The 21,888-nt window shown below is 37.7% G+C and overlaps 1 protein-coding gene across 16 annotated transcripts in view; it reads right to left on the bottom strand.

The window, feature by feature from the left end:
- LOC102432355 (uncharacterized protein KIAA1109) overlaps positions 1-21,888 on the bottom strand; it is a 149,990-nt gene that overhangs the window by 42,275 nt on the left and 85,827 nt on the right. For 15 of the 16 annotated variants that reach the window (XM_023754145.1, XM_023754122.1, XM_023754094.1 and 12 more), the window contains 11 exons: positions 21,044-21,219; positions 19,857-20,032; positions 16,868-17,574; positions 15,952-16,197; positions 15,376-15,469; positions 12,535-12,585; positions 10,373-10,579; positions 7,407-7,645; positions 4,481-4,725; positions 3,722-3,827; positions 644-741 (listed from right to left, as the gene is read on the bottom strand). In XM_023754145.1, the coding sequence (XP_023609913.1) occupies positions 644-741; positions 3,722-3,827; positions 4,481-4,725; positions 7,407-7,645; positions 10,373-10,579; positions 12,535-12,585; positions 15,376-15,469; positions 15,952-16,197; positions 16,868-17,574; positions 19,857-20,032; positions 21,044-21,219 (2,345 nt within the window). The remainder of the gene's footprint in view (positions 1-643; positions 742-3,721; positions 3,828-4,480; positions 4,726-7,406; positions 7,646-10,372; positions 10,580-12,534; positions 12,586-15,375; positions 15,470-15,951; positions 16,198-16,867; positions 17,575-19,856; positions 20,033-21,043; positions 21,220-21,888) is intronic. The other variant, XM_023754112.1, reaches the window with a different exon arrangement.

Raw genomic sequence — 21,888 nt, 5'->3', positions numbered from 1 at the left:
AAATCTAGCCTGTTCATGGGTTAATTATAAATACATTATAATTAAATAAGTATTTGGTAAGAATAATTTTATTTTTAAGAACACTAATGTCTTAAAATATTGGAAATATGAAGGTTTCTATCAAGGTATTACTGCTAATTGAACAAGTGCACAAAATATTTCTTGCTGGTTGATCTAAACGTTCTGCATGGAAGGACATCCTAGGCTCTTTAAAATGCAGAAATATGTGCACACTGAAAAAATGCAAATAGGAAAAGGCCCTAGATCAGTGGTTGGCAAACTCATTAGTCAACAGAGCCAAATATCAACAGTACAACAATTGAAATTTCTTTTGAGAGCCAACTTTTTTAAACTTAAACTATATAGGTAGGTACATTGTTATTGACTTAATTAGGGTACTCCTAAGGCTTAGGAAGAGCCACACTCAAGAGGCCAAAGAGCTGCATGTGGCTCGTGAGCCGCAGTTTGCCAACCACTGCCTTAGATTATAGTCAAACAATTATAAAGCATTTTCTTTAGTGGATATACTTCATTTCTATTCTCTAACTAGCATATTTATGTCTCATATGAATTTTCTATAAAAAGCAGGCATTAATTAATTTGAAAAATCCTTCTAAGAGTAACATTCTTATTGCTATGTCACCTTAAACTGCAAGTTGAGGGAATAGAGTAGAATCTTAGGCTTCTCTCCATCCGCTGTCCCATCGTGTTCATTCCAGAGAGGAATTGGCTGCTCCCCGCCTAAAAGAGGTTAAAAAATTGAGAGATTAGGATAATTTCTTTAAAAGAAAAATTTCTATTTTGTGCATTAAAAAAAAACAACAACACATAAAACATTTATTTTCTTTTGACTGAGCATTAAACCAATCTTTTTAGCAGGTTACTTTAACTGAGGCAGATGTATATAAGCCAGGGATAATGCTATATCCATAGAAACTTCTTAAGCACATTTTATAAGGACTAAATTAAAACATTATCTGAATAATAAAACCAAATGTGATTATACATGCCAGAAAATGTATTTGAGGCAAAAAAGTGACTAATTTCTTCAATCAAAAATGTGAACTTTGTTGTTTATATTTTGACTAGTGGCCTTGTGCACGAAATTCATGCACATTAAAAAGGAATTAGAGGAAATATTTTAATATTGCTATTTGCCCTTTCTCTATAATAGAAGTGTCAAAGATGAAATAAAATTAGTAAAAATCTTCCTCCTGCGGGACCCAGAGTCAAGTCCCCGCCCACCTGTGTGCACCTCGAAATTGTCCGAGACCCAGACCCGGCTGGCCCCACCCCCATCAAAGCCCCGCTGGGTGGGGGGGGGGGCACAACCTCAGGTCCCCCATCAAACCCCACCAGGTAGTGGGCACAGCCTCAGGTCCCCCGGTCCAGCGATAGGGTGGGGGGTGTGGCCTGAAGTCATAAAGCCCCACTAGGCTGAAGGTGCAGCCTGAGGTCCCCTGTCAAGCCCCTCTGGGCCGGGGGTGTGGTTTCAGGTCCCCCGGCCCAGCGCCACACAGCCTTAGGTCCCTGCTGATCGCTCATTATGGGAACCCCACCTCTGCTGTGGGCGCAGCCATCTTGTGATGGCATGATGGAGTGATAGTCAATTTGCATACTGCCTCTTTATTATATAGGATGTGCAAAAGAAAAAATAAAGGTGGAGAAATGAAAAATAAGGTAATACACATTAACAATAAAGAGTGTGACAGCAAAGATTATTGTGTAAAGTTTTTTAAATGAGGACAGGACACCTTGGAGGTTAAGTTCCTATTAATAGACCATTTGTTGCCCAGGCAATGTGGTACACTCAGGGAATAACGTTCTAATATTTTAATATATAACTTCTATATGTACTTGTCTTTTCTTTTATGAACTTCTCTGCATGCTTATTTTTCCAATATCCTATCTTAAAATGAACCACCTTTCTGTTTGTATGTTGAGTTCATCATCAGCCCAGAGAGCATACAGATGGAATGGAAGTTTTTTCCTATTAAGGACCATAGATGCATCAAAAGAGCCAAGAAGCAAACAGATTGCCCTAGCCAGTTTGGCTTGGTGGATAGAGCATCGACCTGGGTACTGAAGGGTCCCAGGTTCAATTCCGGTCAAGGGTACATGCCCAGGTTGCAGGCTCGATCCCCAGTAGGGGGCATGCAGGAGGCAGCCAATCAATGATTCTCTCTCATCATTGATGTTTCTCTCTCTCCCTCTCTCTTCCTCTCTGAAATCAATAAAAAAAACCAACTGTTAAAGAAAAAAAAACAGATGAAAGAGCAGTTTTTGTTTGCTTAAGATAAAAATGTAATATTTTATGGGCTTTCAAAAAAGCCATAAAAAGAACTCGTTTCTTTTTTTATTCTTTTTTTTAAAGAACTCTTGCACTTGTAACAATATGGATGGATGTTGAGGTTATTATGCTAAGTGAGTAAGTCAATCAGATCACTTAAATGAGGAATCTAAAAAAACAACTCACAAATACAGTAAACAGACTGGTTTGTAGCTACAGGGGAAGAGAGTTGGGGGGTGGGCAAAATGGGTGAAGGAGGGCAAAGGTACACACTTCCAGATATAAAATAACTAAGTCCTGGGGATGTAATGTACAGCATGGTGACTTTAGTCAATAATATTGTACTGCATATTTGAAAGTTTCCAAGAGAGTAAATCTTAAAAGTTCTCATCATAAGAAAAAAAATGATAATTTTGTATGATGATAAAGGGTAACTAAATTAATTATGGTCATCATTTCATAGTGTTATAAATATCAAATTATGTTATACTCCTGAAACAAATATAATGTTATATGTCAATTTTGCCTCAAAAAAAGTCTATTCATAAAAATTCTACTTGTCTTGTGTTGATCTATCACTACCTTGAATATCTTTTATCTGGTGCCTGAAAAAATTTCTTAAAATTTAAAAGCAAATGCTCCACCTCTTACAAAATGTACTACATAATCATTTTAGTTTATAGAAATATAAGGAACACTATTATATTAGTCACATTAACTCCACAGTTCTTTACCTCATTATAAATTAAATTTATAGATGTGGTCCAGCTATTATTTTGACATGATTATATTCATACTGGAAATATTCAGCCTCTAGAACAATTATACAGAGTCAACTTGTTTTCTACCCTAATTCCTCTTAATACTTCATCTTATGAAATAAAATTCAATTGAACATTTTAAAAATCAAACATGTATTTCTTATTAAAATGTAAAGCTGTGATTAAGAAGCTCAATGGTAATCTATTCTTGAGAGATAGCAAAAATGTATGGGTTGTTATAAACAATTTACCATGTAGCCAGCATATAGTCACCATCGGGTATAGAATAAGGTGGCAATCTTAATATTGATCTAAATTTTGTTCCTAAATGACTAAGATTGGTTTGGTCAATAGACATACAAAAAGTTCTCTCTCTCTCTCTCTCTCTCTCTCTCTCTCTCTCTCTCTCTCTTTCTTAAGGTAAGCATAAAGAAGCTTTGTGAAGTTTATAAATCATGAATGTATGTGTTACACACAAGAAAAGTAATAAGCAAAAGAACCTGTAGGCTGGAAAGCCAGAAAAGGCACATCTTATTTGTAGGGAGTCACTCAATAATTATGTCCAAAGGACATGCTCAATGCTCATATCACGGACCCATAGGCCATGCAGCCCATGAGAACAAAACCTGCTGCTATATGCTCTATACTATAAGGTGCCATATCAGCTCACCAGAGACTTTTTGTATCACTTCATTAACTTCCTTCATGAACACTTTCTGGACAAACACCAAGTGGTTTAGAAGATCAGTTGTGAGATTATGTTCAAAAGAACCAACCTGCCAAACAAAATTAGAGCATTAGGCTGACACTACTGACTGACTTAGTTTTAAATACATTTTTGCTCACACAAGTAATCCCAAACTCTGTGGACAATTATCTACATACTATTTGAAATCAATACTTTGAAGAAGGGTTAAAAATATTCAGATTCTCCAATACTTTACTGGCCTATTACAGGCCATTCCCTCAGTTAAAAGAAATAAGTTAACAGTAGCCAATAGGAATAAATAATTTGAAAATGAATGGAAATTATAATTTAATTATGTAATCTGATAATTTTAAAATTGAAATTTTATCTATATTAATATTTATTTTTATTGCCACTGTTGTATTGTTGGAACCATAAATAAATGTCATTATAATAAAATGAACCATGAAAATATTGCAGAGATGGATGTGAAACCCAATGTAAGAAATAATGAGGTCAAAGATGACCAATAAAAAAACATGCTTCAGTTAACCTATAGAGGGAGGGACATACACACACATACACATGCACACACATACACATACCAGATTCAGTACAGAATTCTGTAGAAATAAATGGTTTAATAATTTGTCTTAAAAGTTTGGATCACTACATATTTTGATACACCTAAAACTTGAAGGCCTCTAATTACAGAGAAAGAAAATTAAAAAGTAAACTTACTTCTGCCACACAACGTAGATAATTTCCCTGTAAAAAGTACCCTTGTTTCGAAGGCAGTTCATCTATACTCCACACCTGATCTGAATAACTATCATGCTCTTCCATGATGTATTTTCCAGACATAGTAACAGGAGGCAGGTTAAGACTGGCAGAAGGAGGAATAGTAGACATATCTGTGGCAGAAACTTTTGAAGTAAAACGCAACCTGTGATTTGGCAGCTCAAATGTAAACCTGGTCTGTGCACCTGTAAGAAAGAAGAAAAGTTATTGCTTGTTCATTCAGGTGCTCACTCACCCATTCATTCCTTACTTTGTTCAAAAATGGTGCCTAAGAAAAATATATGCATATCCCAAAACCTATATTGAAAGATATGAAAAAGATATTTAAATGTGCTCATATTTCCTATCTTTTCAATATACTGTATGTATGGTTACTATAAAGAGTCAGTCAGTAAGTATTATTAAGCCAGCAAAAATTATTTATTAAGCCTAGTAGGTGCCCAACATTGTGTTAGGTGCTAGAAAAACACTTAAAATGTTCTTCGTTTCATAGAAGGCAAAAAGAAATTACCCTTATTACAGAAGAGTTATAACAAATAGGTGCAAGAAAAATTAATTAAGAAGTAGTAGATGCCTTATTAAAATCAAGCTCTATCACTGACTGTCACATGTACTGTGTAACAATACCCATGTGCTCCTTTCCAACCAACCAAGTCTACTGATAGTGTTCTGTACATTACCAATTCTCTCCACTCAAACAGCATTAAACAGACTATTTTCCCTACATATATAAGTATATAAATATATATACTTGACAAATGGATTATAAAATGTGTACGAAGGAGTACAAACCAAAAATAACCAAGACAACTCCTAAACAAGGAAAAGCCAGGTTATCAATATAATATTGGTGCAAATAGGGCAATGAAACATAACAGAGAACTCTGAAATAGATACCACATACATAAACACTTAATAAATGACAGAACTGGATTATATACCACTGGGGGAAAAACAGATTAGTCAATACACGATGCTGAGATAACTGGTTGTGCATACTACTCCAGACACCAAATTAAAGAAAAATAATAATCATTTCCATATAGATTAAGAAGTATATAAAAAGTAAACCTCTAAAACATTTACTAAAAAATATAGAATATTTTCATGATCCTGGAAGGAAAAGAATTTCTTTAAGACATAAAAGATAGAGCCCAGTTGGTGTGCTTCAGTTGGTTGAGCATAGTCCCATGTACCAAGAGGTCACCAATTCGATTCCAGGTTAGGACACAGGTCGGCGGCAAGCTGGATCATGCAGGAGCATGGAGCATGCAGGAGGCAGCTGATGGATATTTCGCTCTCATCGATGTTTCTTCCTCTCTCCCTCTCTCCCTCCTTCCCTCCCTCCCTCCTTCACTTCCACTCTCTAAAAATCAATGGAAAAAATACTCTTGGGTGAGGATTAACAAAAAACAACTTTAAAATGCACACGATAGAGGAAAATATTGGTAAATTCAATGACAATAAAATATCTGTTGATCAAAAGACAACTCAAAGTGAAATGATAGCCCTATGACTGGGTGACAATATATGTTAAACATAAAATATCAAAGATTTTAATATACAAAATATATAAAGAATTACTGTGAATCTAGAAAAATACAAATGACCCAATGTTAAAATGGGCAAGAAACAAATGAGAACCATCAACAGAAATGTCATGTGAGAAAACATATAAGGGCCTCTTAATAATATAAAAAACCAGTTTCATTAGTAATTGCAGAAATATAAATTAAAACACAATGAAGTACCATTCCACATTTACCAGAGATGAAAAAATTTAGGAGTATTGACAGAATGTGGAACAAAGGACACTCTCATCTCACCTGGTGGGAGAGAAAATGCTGGCAGGCACAAGCACTTCAGAAAAGGTTTGTATTTCCCAGTGAGGTGTAGAGGCATTTACCCCAGTCTAGCTGTCCACTCCCAATAACCACCCTTGAGAAACCGTACACCAGGACATGTATATGAGATCGACTGTAATAGCAATGTTGTAAAATGGGCCAAAGGTCCATCAGTTGCAGAATGGATAAATAAATTGTGATATAATCACTTAATGAACTACTACTATATTTCAGTGAAAAATGAATAAGCCACAGATATATAAATAGATGAACTTCAAACAAAATGTATAGCAAAAACAAAATTCCAAGTTAAAAGATATGTTAGTGGGAAGATTCCATGTAAATGGAGTTCAAAACAGGCAACAGCAAATAAACTTTAAGTCATTTATGAGTATATACATGTGCGGTAAGAAAAGCAAAAAACTGGGGACACAAATTCATGACAGTGGTTATCCCCTGAGCAGCCATGGGAATGTTATCTGGTAGTGGTAATCCTTGAAGAGACTTCAAAGGATTGGTATTTTCTAATTCTTAAGCAGACTTATTATTCTTTAAACTGTGTGTATATAATTTAAATTTATATATGATACATTTCAGGATAAAAATATAACAGCAAAGCATTTTTGGTCAGCATATATGAGGATCACAAAATCTTTTTGAAGAAGTCAAATTACCTTTAATTTGAGCTAAAGGCGCCCAATCTGAACCTAAACCATGTTATTCAGGCAATACGTAACTGACAGATGTAGAAATTTATTCAACTTAAAGTTTAACTGGAGAAATGGCCTCCATAGTCCAATAAGTCTAAAAAGTTCAGATGAAAGTAGGGTACATGCTTGCTATTAAGGGAGGTGCATTGATAGCTGCTATTTGACTGAGGAATATCATTAATGAAATTTAAAAGTGTTCCGATTAAAATTTTCATATAATATCTATACAACCAAATATATCTTTTCATCAAACAATTGCTAATTATAAAACCAATACTCCATTCTGAGACAGAATTTGGAAGCAGATGCTACCTGTCATCCCATGGCTCCGCATCCTGCCCATCTTGTACTCAGCCCGCAGGGAGGGCAGCAGCGCAGCTCCAATGGCAATGCCGTCCAACATGGTGCTGAACTTCAGGACCAGAGGCTTCTTTTCTAAGCCTTCCGGCAGCTGAGGAAATTCATTTGTTTCAATAGGGGTCTGATTAACACTCGTTGGCGTTTTTTCAGAAGGTAGGGGAGTTGCAACATCTTCTTTTACAGGCTGTGTGCTACAAAGCAAAAATAATAATAATTAAAAAAAACACAATGGCTACCATTTTATTATATAAAATTATTGGAGTTCTTAATAAAAATAGCAAAAATATACTATAAACAGATGTTTTATTTCTATTTCCAGACCATATTGAGACTTCCTAGAAACAGCCATTAAAAATGATGATCCAAAGAAGCAAGCAAAAAGAAATAATCACAATATAAACTGGAATGCTATAACACCAAGGCCATTCATATCATCAATTTAAAACTAATTGGACTTTAGATTCAGGTTTGTCTGCTTCCAAATTCCATGACTTTAGCATTGTGTACTCTACTGTTGCTTGTAAGACTATTACTGCTGGGGCCTACTATTGCTACCATTATTAATAACATTAATAACACCAACAGCCACAATAATTGAGTGCTTATCTGTGCCAGGTACTGTTTTCAGTGCTTTGTGTGTTTTATATCATTTATTCATTGATCGCACAAAGCCCTTTGAGTGGACACTATTATCTCCACTTTGTTAAGGAGGAAATATGGCCAGAAAGTGGTGAAACCAGGACTTGAACTCATTTAGTCTGACTACAGAGTCTGATTTTCTAACTATTACACTTTCAGGGCAATACAGTCTAATAAGGAAAAATTCCTTAGAGTATTTTAAACTAAGGCTTATGTGACACAATCTGGATTCCATATTCCACAGACAGAAGAAACATTCATATTATTACTACTTAGGCAACTTTAGATAGGAATGAATATTACATCAGAATTAAAGATCTAGATCAGGGGTCCTCAAACTTTTTAAACAGGGGGCCAGTTCACTGTCCCTCAGACCGTTGGAGGGGCAGACTATAGTTTAAGAAAAAACTATGAACAAATTCCTATGCACACTGCACATATCTTATTTTGAAGTAAAAAAACAAAACGGGAACAAATACAATATTTGTATTTGCATGTGGCCCGCGGGCCGTAGTTTGAGGACCTCTGATCTAGATAGAACAACTGGAAAAATCACTGCTTTTGGACACCACCAAAAAAAACCACTAATTTTTTTTTTATTACCAGGATGGGAAAAATAATAAGAACATATTTTTATCTTTTACTTATCATATATTTATTAGTTATTCATTAGTTATAGCTTTGGAGACTAGTGATGCAGACCCATGAATAAGGGCTCCAGACACAGGGAATAAAGGGTAACATGCCAAGGTCCAAATTATTGCCTTTTAAAACATTTGTGTGGTATGATCATACACTGCCTTGAACCACATATAGAAAGGACAGCACAAAACCATGAATGGCACATAAATGGGCACTGAAACTTTTGAAATCTATGCAGTCATAAATTTCAATGAGTTAAGAGTAAACAAGAATTGATACATTCCTAGAATTTGTCAGTTGGCTCTTTATTAGTACCTCTTATGCTGCCCACATATCTCTAGGGCTCTTAAGCTTTATTGATGCCCAATGGAACACTGACAATGGCACTTGTGACATCCTATCTAATAATAGACAAACATGGTCATTAACCATACCTCCGCTACGCTTCCCATTGGCTAATCAGCAGGATATGCAAATTAACTGCCAACAAAGATGGCGGCCGGCAGCCACGCAGCTGAAGCGAACAGGAGGCTTGCTTGCTCCAGTGATGGAGGAAGCCAAGGTTCCCCTCCTGCCATGCTCAGCTCTGAGCTCCGAGCTCCGGATGCAACAATGTTGCAATTATAGAAGCTAAACAAACCCCAGGTACCTGCTTTCAGCCAGCAGGGCCTCAGAGCTTGGAGCGGCCAGTGATGGCAACAGAGTTTCAATTATAGAAGCTAAACAAACCCAGATACCTGCTTTCAGCCGGCAACGGCCTCAGAGCTGGAGCGGGCTCTCAGCTCCAGTGACAGCTATAGAAGGTAAATAAATCCCAGAATAAAACAAAAAGAAAAAAAAAAGAGGCTGGGAGCTTCAGTCACCCACCAGCCTGAAAACAGCCCTCAGCCCCTCATCCAGGCTGGCCAGGCACCCCAGTGAGGACCCCCACCCTGAAGGGGGTGTGACCAGCTGCAAACAGCCATCAGCCCGTCATCCAGGTTGGCCAGGCACCCAAGCGGGACCCCCACCCTGATCCGGATCACCCTTCAGGGCAAACCAGCCGGCCCCCACCCGTGCACCAGGCCTCTATCCTATATAGTAAAAGGGTAATATGCAAACTGACCCTAACAGCAGAAAGACTGGGAATGACTGGTCACTATGACACACACTGACCACCAGGGGGCAGCTCTGCTCAGCCATAAGCCGGGCTGATGGCTGCCAGTACAGCGGTGGTGGTGGGAGCCTCTCCCACCTCCTCAGCAGCGCTAAGGATATCTGACTGCAGCTTAGGTCTGCTTCCCACTGGCAAATGGACATCCCCCGAGGGCTGCTGGGCTGCCAGAGGGATGTCTGATTGCCATCTTAGGCCCAATCCCCTGGGGAGCAGGCCTAAGCCAGCAAGTGGTCATCCCCCAAGGGGTCCCAGACTGTGAGAGGGCACAGGCCGGGCTGAGGGACCCCCCTACTCCATAGTGCACAAATTTTTGTGCACCGGGCCTCTAGTATAATATAATATCCAGTACTACCTACCATCATGTTTGATTACTTTCCACCTGCCCCTGTGTCTATCATGGTCAATGCTTAGTCTTCCTCCACATTGCTGTTCACACAGCAAAGAATTGTAGAGAATGACAAAACTCGATGGAATAACTTACAGTGTAGAAGGTTGTCTGATGAGGTCTGAGATCTGCTTCGACAGCTGGTGAGAACTCCGAACCATCATGCTATGTAAGGTGGCGGGGTGCTGTGGAATGTTGATGCTGATAGCTCCGACTTTGAACACGGCAGCGTTGTTCGTCTTCAACCCTCTTTGGGCACTGTAGAGAGCCTGGGACTTGGCGATACTGCATTTCACTACAGTTCTAGCAACAGGAAAGGAGGACTATTAAAATATAGCCAAGTAAAGATAAATTTTGAAAAGTAGTATTATTGAGAGCAAGACAAGTGCTTTTAAGTTACTCATTGAACTAAACACATTAATATTTTTTTCATGTGTTTAAAATCATACATTGAATGAGTATTCTATAAATATTGAAATACATTTATTTTACAATGTTTGCTAGACACACCAAATATTCTATTTTAATACAGACTTTATAGAAGAACATACGTCTGGGATCTTGTGTAAGTAAAAGCATGAACACTGACACATTACATACATGCAACACAAAATTCCATTTTCACTTTTTTTCTCCATTCAGAACTCCACTATTCTCCTCCAACTTATTTTAGGATCTATACAACCACTAAGAAAGCACAAACACTGAATATGAAAAGATAAAAATACAATATACTTCTTAAAATCTAAACAAATTAATAATCATCTAATATATTAAAATATACTAAGAGAAATTAACAGGAAGGAAGAAATTAACTTGAATTTTCTATTTTCAGTGAGTAACAAAGAAATGACAGAAGTCCAATTCATAACAAGTAACTACTACTTATTTAAAAACTGCTACGCTTTACTGATATAGACATAAAGCAGAAATATTCTCTCTCTTGATCTCTTATGCTCTCTTTCCCGTGGCTAGAACAGTACCCTGAATGTGATAAGCACTCACTGAATCTTGTGAAATGAATGAGCAGAAAGAAGTACAGCAGAAGAATGGCTCTCAACACGGCAACTATGGAATTACACAGATAGCATGTGATAGGTAACATGTACAGAAACCATGACAAAGCAGTCGTTGGCATACAATGGAAAGGTGCCTGTCAATGAACTGCACCAGGAAAGGCCCAGATAGTAAAAAGATGGCCTCTAACATAAATGCTATCTTTCAAATGAGCAAAGGATTCTTGAAAAAGAAATAGATTTAGCAAAGCACTCCGTGATGAAAGGGAAACAATAAATCCTCTCCAGCTACTATGACTACTAAAGTGGACTTACTGGTAGTTTTTTTTTTTTCAATACCTATTAAAATGGCATTAATATGGAAGAGTGATTTCTAGAAAACAATAATTTCTCTAATTTAAAATTAGTGAATTTATTCTTTTTTAGTACTTCTAATTGGCGGATAAAGAGATATAGATCACATTAATCTCAACGAAGGGCTGGTAATTGATATTTTGTCTATGGCCTGTTATCATTATGCAATGAAACAAATCTCACCAAGTATGATAATCTTACCAGCATGGAACTTAATGTACAGATTCAAATATTTATTCAACATATTCAAATTTTACAGAAAATGCCCAAAGAAATAACTAGTGCTAAGTAACACATTAATTTGTCACAGTGATAAGACTCATGTGATGAATATTTTAAAATATAGCACTCAATATAGCTCACTACTACAAAATATCAGATATACATGAGTCAAATCAAGGCAATCAAAATACAGAAGCACATATAGAAAAGTCATATATAAAATCTGTCAACAGAGCAATAAACACTCCTCATCTTAAAACAGGACCATAAGGTTGAGATGTGTAGATATTTTCAATGTTAGTTTTAATAATTATTTTTGCAATTAGTGAAAAATCTTTTGCAAAGTGAAACACTTTGGCTTCTACTATCACGTCAAACATTAACAAGGATATGTGATAATATAAATTTTGACAGTAACATGTCTAAAAAGAGCACAAGCAATGCACACCTACAGTGCTACAATCTTTCAACAACAAAGCAAAAAGGTAGCCGTTACCTGTGTGTTTGCTGAATACCAGTAAGCTTTAATCTACAAAAGGGTCTATGTTAAAACTACAAAATAATAACTAACTACATACATTCACAGCCATGCAGATAACATTATCCTTAAAACTATTCAGTGCTATGTTAATCACAAAGCCCATGAAAAAGAATAATATGACATACAGAAACTCTTGTTTGGCTGTGCTTGTAGGAGATGTAGGAAAATCCTCCAGTCTACAGATGAAGATTCAAGAGGAAGCAGGAAACAAAAAGGAAGCAGATAAGCATTCATGCATAAATCAGTTACAACATGACCGATCATCTGGAAAGCTTTTCTTATTTCCCACTTTTACAATTTTCCTTCAAAGAACCTTTTAAACTACTTTTTTAGTTCTGTTTCCTTTTCTTTGAAATTGGAAATAAAAAGCCAAAGAATAAGTCCAGGAACACTTAACACTACTAGAATCTAGCAGTGAGTAATAACTTTTATTTTTCAAATATAAAAGTTAAGGGATCTTTCCTATGATTTTTTTTTTCTAAAGGCAAAAAAAAATCAACTGTCTAATACTTAGAAAGTCTGTTCAATAAATATGCTTTTGCAAGTTTAGAGACTATTTATGCCCTTCTCTTAAAACAGCGGTTGTCAACCTGTGGGTCGCCACCCCTTTGGCGGTCGAACGACCCTTTCACAGGAGTCGCCTAAGACTATCCTGCATATCAGATATTTACATTACGATTCATAACAGTAGCAACATTATAGTTATGAAGTAGCAACGAAAATAATTTTATGGTTGGGTCACAACATGAGGAACTGTATTTAAAGGGCCAGAAGGTTGAGAACCACTGTCTTAAAAGCTAATAGAAAATGGAGACAAGGGATCCAATAGGACAGTAAATAAAACACATAGGACATGTAAAGAAATTTGTTTTACTTTCTGAATAGGTTGGTGAGCATGGTACTTTAATTTCGTCAACAGGGGATGTGGAGCCGGAGGTCTGTGAGGACTGTCTACAGAAGCAACACGGCGAGGTGCCAGAAGGCGGGATTCAGGCCTCTCTTCCTTCTTACTGTACCATTTGAAGCATTTTAGGCAAACACTTTGATCTTTCTGAATCTTAATTTCTTGTTCCCTGAGGGGGATAAAGCCACCCTAGGTCACAGAATTGTAAATAATCTCTATGAGACTCCACAGTAGGTGCTTCTTAAGATAACAGTTGTTACATGAGAGCCCCTCTCCCACAGTGAATGATCAGGAAAGATCTTGTCTCTCCCGACTACTGGATTTCCTGGTCTTTTGAAAGACTTCTTAAGAAATACAAACTGGAACATTCAGCCAGCTAATATAAAATATGTTCTCTTTCATTCCAAGGTTTCAGGTCCAAATTCTCCAGCAAGATTTACACATCTATTTCAGGAAATATTCCCCCATATAGCTATCACATTAAAATATGTTTAAAATATTATTAATAGACCTGTAACTAGCCAATCTATGACTAATGTGTAATTTTTACAATGCTGAACCAAATCCCCTATTTAGTTAGTAATTAACATGATAGAGGCTTTCTAGGACCATTGTAGGATATATATATCTAGTTATAACCTTAAAAGCAAATTCTCAAAATCTAACCTAAGCACATTTTGTAATTTTAACATAAAACTGCTCCATTGAAAGGAAATTAGGAATGAAGATCTATAATCCCAAATTGTGTGAACCAAGTAAGTGTTTTAATGTATTGATAATAGATGAGTAATCTGAATATCATGTGTAAAGGTAATAATTCTAAACAGATCCAAGAATAGAACTTATAAGGAAAAGGACAGAGTCAAAAGAAAAGTGATATGGATTGTCATTCTATATAATAAAAACCTAATATGCTAAGTGTCCGGTCGTCTGGTCATCCATTCAACCAAAGCATAATATGCTAATGATATGCTAAGGCCACTCAACCACTTGCTATGACGTGCACTAACCACCAGGGGGCAGATGCTCCGACTGGTACGTTAGCTTGCTGCTGGGGTCCGGCCGATCGGGACTGAGCGAGACGGGCCAGACATGCCCTGGAGCCCTCCTACGGTCCTTCCCTAGCCCTATTGTGGGTGGATGGGTGGGAAGTAATCAACCAAAGACCATCCTATATAATAAAAGGATAATATGCAAATCGACCAAATGATGGAACGACTGGTTGCTATGACACGCACTGACACCAGGGGACAGACACTCAACACAGGAGCTGCCCCCTGGTGGTCAGTGCGCTCCCACAGGGGGAGCACCGCTCAGCCAGAAGCCCAGCTCACAACTGGCAAGCGCAGCCGCGGTGGCGGGAGCTTCTCCCACTTCCGTGGCAGCGCTAAGGATGTCTGACCGCCAACTTAGGCCTGCTCTCCAGAGGGTGTGGGCCTAAGCCATCAGTCGGACATCCCCCAAGGGCTCCCAGACTGCAAGAGGGCACAGGCGGGGCTGAAGGTCCCCACCCCACCCCCCACCCTGAGTGCATGAATTTTGTGCACCGGGCCTCTAGTAGTCACTATAAGAAGCTTACCTATACTATTAGAAGGGTCTCTAAGGCATTACAGTAAAATTGTTTAACTGCAAAAATGGCAAGAGGAAGTTTTAAAACCCAACATGAATATGGGTAATGATTGCTTAACATAAAACCTAGACAGTCTATATCCTTTGACTATAATTTTGTTTTATTTAACTATTTGAATTGTGCCAGCTTTTGCATCTTATGTTTAACCAAAATTTGCACTAGTGATGATTCTTCTTGATACATAATCTTACAATGTCCCAGGAGTCTACTTTTAAAGAGGGGTGAAGGAGGTAGTAAAACCACTTTCAGAAAGGCAAAATCACTTTTCTAAAACATTTCATTGTGTGATATTCTTAATGACAGAAATCATAATATCTGAAACATTAAATATATAAATTTCAAAATTCAGCAAGTGTGGGATTTATCCAATGAATTTTAAGTTTCCTATAAACTATAACAAACAAATTTAAGAATAAAAATCAATACACTTACTGTATATTTGGTGTGATCCCTTCAAGCAGCACAATATTAACCCCACCAATATGCGCAGTGGCACATGTCTCAGTCATCTTTTGATGTAAAACATCTTAAATGTGATGAAAAATAATTATATGAATTATAATAATTACACTTCATATTAAATTTGCATTTTACTCATAAAATGTTCAGTGACAAAAGATAATTTTAAAGTTACATAAAATTTAAACTATATTTTGAAACTACTTTTTAAAATTTCCTTGAAGTTTTATTTCTGTGTTCATATATACATATATGTATATAATATGTTAAAATTGGAATAATGCTAAATATTCAGTTTAACATGCCAATCATGCAGTACAGAGCCTAAAGGGCATTAAATAGCCTAATGACATTTTAAATCTCAGAAGTAATACTTAGTGCAGAACACATTTGGAAATTTTTATAAAACAAAAATAGGAAAAAGAAACTACATAAATTAACTCTCTGATCTACCTGGAAGTTTGGTTTTCTAGAACAACTGCCAAGCAGGAATTGGGGAGATGGAGTCAGTTTTCAGAAAAGCATCAGCAATATGGGAACGTGCCATACCTTTCATCTTCTCCTTCAGTGTGAAGCTGCCATGAATCCTCTTCAGCTCGGACTCCATTGTGAGCCCACCGATGTCCGCCTCCAGGTGTGTGCGGTTCACCATGCCGATCCCGAACACGATCAGGGTGACATGCTGGGGCTCCGCTGTCACCAAGCTGCGCTTCCTCTGCGTTTTTGTCACACTGTTATTGTCCTGTTCATTCTCAAACACCACTTTACAGGTTGGCTCTGTCGGGCTCCGAACGCCTTCATAAGTAAACAGAAACACACAAGTTTAGACATGAAAGCTGCAGAATGAAAGGACACTTATTTCTCTTTCCTTCCTTTTCCTGACCAGCTCTCCTCCTCCTCTTCCCTACCAAAATGACTTTTAAAGTATTTCTACATCTTCCCTTGGCCACACTGAAAGCAAACAGTCATTGACAGCAGGTGTGTGTGGCTCTACCAGAGCATCTTGCACAAGGTTAGAGAGGGTGGGAAATGGGGCACAGGAGTTCTGACCACATGACTATTCTCTCCTGACTGCCAACTGCTGTGCGTCTCAATTATCCACTCGTCACATGAAAAAAACCTCATGAGCCCTAGCCAGTTTGGCTCAGTGATAGAGAATCAGCCTGGGGACCAAAGAGTCCCGGGTTTGATTCTGATCAGGGGTATGTACCTTGGTTGCAGGCTCCTCCCTGGCCCAGGCCCTGGTCAGGGCACATGCAGGAGGCAACCAATGGATGTGTCTCTCTCACATGGATTTTCCTCTCTGTCTTTCCCTCTCTCTTCCACTCTTTCTAAAAGATCAATGGAGAAATATCCTCGAGTGAGGATTAACAAAACAAAAAAAGAAATCATGAACAACCTGAAGCCTTTCTTAGTATGTTTGCAATTCTAAACAGCAATTTAAAAAATATGAAACATCCATTACCTGCTGGTCCAAATGCGTCTGAAGATTTTTCCAGTATTCCTGTTGGATCAGAGATTAGAGAATAGAAGTTCAGCAGTTTGTACATGTTCTGCCAGCACTCGGCAGAGGGTTCACTCTGCTCTGACACGGTAATGGAGTCAGAGTCATCCATGGGGATCGCCATGTGATCCACCACGTCCTTGGAGCCTTTCCTAGACACTTTGGAGGTTCTTCTCTCAGATCTTCCCAATGAGTTTTTGTTTCGAGATTCCTTTTTGTTATTCTCAGGGTTGGTCCGTTTGTTCTTTGCATTATTTACTCTGGTGCCACCGTTAAGACTTCCTCTGGAACTGCGGCTGAAGTCAGAGGAGCGGAAATCCCGATGTTTTCTGGTTCTAAAGGTAGGTGTTGGCGAAGCTGATCCAGCTGTGTATCTGCTCAGTTTAATGTCAGTCTGAGTCGCTTTGATGTCATCTATCATTGTACTGAACTGATGAATGAGACGAACCAAAGCCATGTCCACGTGCTGGCTTATAGACTGACAGGAAATGGTGAAGTTGCAGTGGAAGGTATTGTAGTAACGCTTGTTAAGATCATGGAAAGAAAGAGCGTTGGTGGAGTTCTGAGGGGTGCACACAGACTTTTCCATCATGACTGCACTGATGCTAAAGGTTTCCAACATTAATGCCGGTTTGAACTCAAGTGGAGGAAGATTCACATGGCCTTGCCTAAAAATGTGAAAACAAATGACAAGGTTTTTATTTTCTCTTTTCTAGACTGTACAATCTTTATTAATTTATTAGCAAAATAATCTCCAAGATAATATGTTTATAAGTCATTTAAATACTTTTCAGCATGAAATCAAGTAGTTTACTTTTTTCACTAAGTCAACTTTTTATAAGTTGACTAGTCAAAATTAGCCTTATGTTAATGATTTCAGTGAAGAGATAAAACAATTTTTCTTGCCAACGATGTTACACCACACTGATGATTCCAATGTGAAGGGATTTGTTATCATAGTTTAAATAACACCAGTTCCCTAACAACATGGTTCAAAATTTACTGTGAACAATTGCATAAAGCACAAACTTGCTGCTAGCTCTTCAGTCCATGAGTCACTACATAAATAACGGACAGGCATCGTGATCAGTGACCAATCATATCACTTTGTCAAAGTCTGTCAGTGATTGGTCAATGCACATTTGTTATGCATTCACACCCAGACAGGGAAGCATATAGTGTGTTGCCTCCTTGTGACATTAAAAAAAAAAAAAAGATTATGATAATCGAACAGGGAATTGTACAGCAAGGATAAAAATGCAGCAATAAAACAAAAAAAAATTATAAGGCTGGTAGTGAAATTCAGTTAAATGTAAATGGAGCTATAGAAGAAACAGCTGACCATGGAGATGTTGCCACTTCGCTGTTCTAGAAACTAGATATGCAGCCAAAGGAGCGCAGGGAAGTCACACTTATTGGCATGAAGAGGAAACTGGTTGCAACAAAAAGGATGAGGAGCCCTGACCGGTTTGGCTCAGTGGATAGAGCGTCGGCCTGCGAACTGAAGGGTCCCAGGTTCGATTCCAGTCAAGGGCATGTACCTTGGTTGCAGGCACATCCCCAGGAGGGAGTGTGCAGGAGGCAGCTGATTGATGTTTCTCTCTCATCGATGTTTCCAACTCTCTATCCCTCTCCCTTCCTCTCTGTAAAAAAATCAATAAAATATATTTTTTTAAAAAAAAAAGGATGAGGACAACCAGGAGGAAGTGATTCTGGCAAAAAAATACACAGTAAAAGGAACTTGTGACAATGCTACATGACACTAAAATGCAAAGGATAAAATGTTGGAAACTGGTCAATACTTAGTGAAGTAGGACATTTTGCTAAGGCACAGAAAAGGTGCTCATTCTTTATTGTGAATCACATGACAAGAAGGCAAGAACTATTCAAACCACCCTTTGATGAGTTTTACAGAAGGAAATTTAATTTCAAAATATTCTCAATTACAATGTACTAAATATTAATTTTACTATATTTATCATTTTCTATATATTTATAATAAACAGTAAGAAAGATTTTAATTTTTTGACATTTTGTAAGATCAAAAAACAAAAGTAATCCTAATAATCATTAAGGTTTTTAGCTTGAACAGTCATTGCTTGGTACCACACAATGTGAAAAGCAAGGACTTTCTTCTTTGAATAGAAAAGACTGCAATTGCCATGTTCATGTGTCATTAGAAAATCCTCGAATATTTAAACCTAAAACAAACTAAAAGAAGGCTCTATTTATCTACACAGAATTGTCATGAAATTTTTAAAGCCAATTTTGTTAAATTATTTAAAATTTTAAGTAGAGTATTTCAAATGAAAAATATATTTCACTTAGCTCTATGTTAGATACATGTGCATTTTACTTTCATTTTACCTTGCAAAAGCACAAATTGGATGAAACCAAGCATGTCACAAACAACCTCATGTCAGAAAGGCTACCTATGTCCATATTCTATTATTCCCATACACTTTAGCAAGATCTACCCAAAGTAAAATTCAAGTTCTCAAAATATTAGACAAATCTTATTAGTAGGCATATTACTTCCTATACAAACAGTGAAGAAACTGAAGAACTATCCATGACAATAAAGAATGATAGTAAAAGATGATTCTTAACTCTCTCCACTCTACATTTAGCATTCCTGTGTCTTTGTTTCTGATGGCTAGCCTCTGTATGACCTCTATTCTGTTCCTAATAGAAAATACCACCTGCGACAAGTCAACTCAGAAAGGAGGCCAGGAATAAATTCTAAATAAAAGGTACAAAATTACAATCTATAAGATCATAAAAATTTAACTAGTGCAACAGTAAATAAATTCTACGTGTCTACATCACCACATGTATGTGGCTCACTCTCATGGATGTGCTAACATGGTTCAAAAAGAGGCCTAAAAACAAACAGGTATTATTACCCTTGTACAAAATTTTACATGAAAACAACAATAACACAAGACACCTTCTTGCCCTTTTGCTTTTTCTCTCCTTGGCTGTGTCTGAGTCCACGATATCTGCTCGGAGACAGTCCAGTGTCCCTGAAAATGAAAGGTGTTCGCCAAAGTACATGCGGTAGCACAGTGGCATCGCATCCTGGGACTGAATCCCTGTGTGACTCAGAAGAGGCTTGAAAACAACCTAAAAAACATAACACATTCATATTGGTGCAATTTATATAATTCATCATTTACTGCAGCGTTTTTTCTTATCCTACCCCAGTTCATATGTGTAGGGTGAAACACAAAAAGGTCTTCTGTAATAAATATAATCTAATTATACTTAACCTGTTAATGCCTGTGGCCCACTCTCCCACTTGCCTCTGGTCACTTGAAGAACTAAAAAGATTTCAAAGATTTTGCTTTGTACTCTCCATATTTAAGCCATTAAATAAGACTTTCATAATATTTCCTCTTTACCTTATCAAAGCCACAGCCATCTAAGCCTCATTACCACGTGTGAACTGTTTCAGTAACTCATCTTTTCACCTTGTTTCTCTAATTCAATCCATTTAGCACATTGCTACCCATGTCTAGTTCTTGTCACGTTATTTCTCTGCTCTAAAATCTTCAATGGCTCCCCACTGCTCATTCAAAAAAAGTCTTATCATAGCACTGAACACAATAGGATATGATTAAATTTATCTTTCTAGTCATGATATTTAGCCAATCTATATCTCCAAATAACGTTACCATATGAGATAAACAACTATGCCACTCTTCTGTTTAATGACTATAGATCAGTGATGGCGAACCTATGACACGTGTCACCTCTGACACGTGAACTCATTTTTTTGGTTGATTTTTCTTTGTTAAATGGCATTTAAATATATAAAATAAATATCAAAAATATAAGTCTTTGTTTTACTATGGTTGCAAATATCAAAAAATTTCTATATGTGACATGGCACCAGAGTTAAGTTAGGGTTTTCCAAAATGCTGACACGCCGAGCTCAAAAGGTTCGCCATCACTGCTATAGATGCTTAATTAGCCCATGTCCTTTTTGAAAGCTCCTCCTTTTTTGCATGAAGGCTTTTGTAGACAAGCACAGAACAAAGGTTTTCACTAAATTCCAAGGTGAATTAGAGATGCTCCAGCTGCTCAGTGTTGCCTAAGAGGATTTCAACAACTGGGAGGAACAGGCTGGCTCACCTGGGCATCAGCCAGCTGAACCGCAGGAAAACCTTGGTTGGCTTCTTCTACACCTGCCACATCATCCTGACTCATACTGTGCTGAGAAGGGGTCCCATCCAGAGTGTTCTGGTCACTAGACAAGATGGTGTTGAAATCTGAGGCTGAGGGTATTGTGGGAAGATTGGGCGCAACACCTAACAGGAAAAATGTTCAAGAATGAAATCTAAAGTACTGGAAAATAAAAGGCATAAAGGGGCACGGCGAAGTAAACTTACAAAGCCTGTATGGAACAGTATTACCAGACCATTTAAATTAAAGAGAAAAAATAGCACTTTTAGGTTATTTACAGATGTGATTAATAAAAAGTGAAATTAAACTAAATTTTTAGAAAATATCCATTGTCCTCATACATGAAGTCTTCATGACAGCCAGCCAGCCCAGAATATATAGACTTCTGCATCTGGAAGAGCCTCTGCCATCCCCTCAGCTGGGCACCCAGAAGCAGAGGTGCAGAAAGCAGCTGGGCCACAGAAAGCAGCAACAGGAGGCGGACTATTATGTCCTAAGTAGCACATACAAACTTCCTCCCAATGACCTTCCCCGAGGTGGAACGACAATAGTTGGCACTTTCTTTCCTCTTCCTCCCTTTCTTCTTTAACCTCCAGACAAAGGGCCTCTGATAGACAGGAAATGTTCCTTTCTGGCTCTCCTGAAACTTAAACTCTGTGCAACAGGGAAACCAGCCCCATCAAAGTGCTGACAACCGGGCAAACACATTCTTCCATCTTCTTCAGCTAAGGCTGACGCTGAGGACTAAGGTGCAATTAGAATTCATCACCTGCTCACCACTTCATTCCAGGTTC

The sequence above is a fragment of the Myotis lucifugus genome, unplaced genomic scaffold (genome assembly GCF_000147115.1).
Source record: "Myotis lucifugus unplaced genomic scaffold, Myoluc2.0 scaffold_1, whole genome shotgun sequence".
Taxonomy (NCBI): Eukaryota; Metazoa; Chordata; class Mammalia; order Chiroptera; family Vespertilionidae; genus Myotis; species Myotis lucifugus.
Note: the sequence above shows the minus strand (reverse complement) of the source record. Positions and strands in the feature narration are given on the sequence as shown.